This window comes from Ammodytes marinus, assembly GCF_949987685.1.
Source record: "Ammodytes marinus genome assembly, chromosome: 5".
NCBI classification, from domain to species: Eukaryota; Metazoa; Chordata; class Actinopteri; order Uranoscopiformes; family Ammodytidae; genus Ammodytes; species Ammodytes marinus.
This window is the reverse complement of record NC_137234.1, coordinates 60,918-62,746: the sequence shown is the minus strand read 5'-3', so window position 1 is coordinate 62,746 and position 1,829 is coordinate 60,918. Positions and strand designations below refer to the sequence as shown.

Below are 1,829 nucleotides of genomic sequence, written 5' to 3'. Positions count from 1 at the left end.
AGCATCCGCGAGCGGACATGCTTCATCGATCATGACATAAAGAGCGATCAGTCTGTCAAAATACAAACGTGACTACAGCAGGGGGCGGCACCCATGGACATATAAAGAAAGGCGGCACCCATGGACGGCGGCACCGAAATGAGGCACCGAAACTTTCATTCTTATTCGGTCTGGTTACTACCGCTTACGTCGGCACCGGTGCCATACTGGTACCGGGTTTCGGTGCCCAACCCTAGTCATAATAGGATTAAAGAAACCAGAAAATATTCACATTTGAGAAGCTGAAATCAGAGAATTCGGATTTTGTTTATTAAAAAATGACTTGAAACGATTGATTTATCAAAATATTTGGCGATTATTTTGATAATCGATTAATCGTTGCAGCTCTACATGACACAAGTGGCAGGGCGGGAATTGAACCGCCAACCCTTCGATCATTGGCCGACCCGCTCTACCACCTGAGACAGTCGCCCCGCATAATTATTATATTATGTTGTGAACTGTCCATACATATTAACTGTCTGTGTCTGTGTCTCTCTCTCTCTCCTCTGTGTGTGTGTGTGTGTGTGTGTGTGTGTGTGTGTGTGTGTGTGTGTGTGTGTGTGTGTGTGTGTGTGTGTGTGTGTGTGTGTGTGTGTGTGTGTGTGTGTGTGTGTGTGTGTGTGTGTGTGTGTGTGTGTGTGTGTGTGTGTGTGTGTCTCTCTCTCTCTCCTCTGTCTGTCTCTGTGTGTGTGTCTGTGGCGATGTGTGTGTGTGTGTGTGTCTCTCTCTCCTCTGTCTGTCTCTCTGTGTGTGTGTGTGTGTGTCTCTCTCTCTCCTCTGTGTGTGTGTGTGTGTGTGTGTGTCTCTCTCTCCTCTGTCTGTCTCTGTGTGTGTGTGTGTGTGTGTGTGTGTGTGTGTTACCTGGCTGTGTGTGTGTGTGTGTGTGTGTGTGTTACCTGGCTGTGTGTGTGTGTGACCTGGCTCTCTGTGTGTGTGTGTGTGTGTGTGTGTGTGTGTGTGTGTGTTCAGGTTTTGCGGTTGCTGGAGGATGAGGGTCTGCCTGAGCTGGTGATCCAGTTATCCTCTCTGGCCATAACAGAGGCGAACGACGACACACACTGCCAGGTAACACACACACACACACACACACATACAGCCAGGTAACACACACACACATACACACCGGTGTGACACGAACCCTCTAAACATGTTTGTAATCGTGTCTCTCTCTGTGTTCTCAGGCCGCTCTCTGGACCAGAATATTCAAACATCATCTGGACCTGAGACACAACAGTGAAGCTTATGAAGCGCTGACGCAGAACCCCGACGCCAGCATGTAAATATCTGATTATTATTATTATTATTATTATTATTATTATTATTATTATTATTATTATTATTATTATTATTATTACTATTATTATTATTATTATTATTATTATTATTATTATTATTATTATTATTATTATTATTATTATTATAAATACACTATAAACCCATTAAAGGTGCAGTGTGTAACTCTGGGTGAGTCAGAGAAGTGAAACATTTTCTAAGGTTTATTCTCATAAGTGAATAAACAAACTTTCCTCACAGGAAAATGTGATCCCTGGAACACTGTTTGAAGTTAGAAAGCTTCCTGAAAAGTTACTGTTTCACTGTTGTAGTTTACAGCAGCAGGGCCCACAGTTTGGTTTACCAACATGTTACTAGAACGTTGGGGTTCCTAACTCTTCTCCCAGTAAGCAGGCGTGCCTCTCAGTGGCGTCATGAATCGGATTGCATCTTTGTTAAGTTTTTCAACCTCATGCTTGTTCTGCAACATTGCATTGGTTATTTTGCGACCATCT

General features: G+C 43.5%; 1 protein-coding gene across 1 annotated transcript in view; it reads left to right on the top strand.

Moving 5' to 3' along the window:
* nup160 (nucleoporin 160) overlaps window positions 1-1,829 on the top strand; it is a 37,672-nt gene that overhangs the window by 27,757 nt on the left and 8,086 nt on the right. The window contains 2 exon segments of the mRNA XM_080028431.1: window positions 1,012-1,107; window positions 1,224-1,318. Coding sequence (XP_079884557.1) covers window positions 1,012-1,107; window positions 1,224-1,318 — 191 coding nt within the window.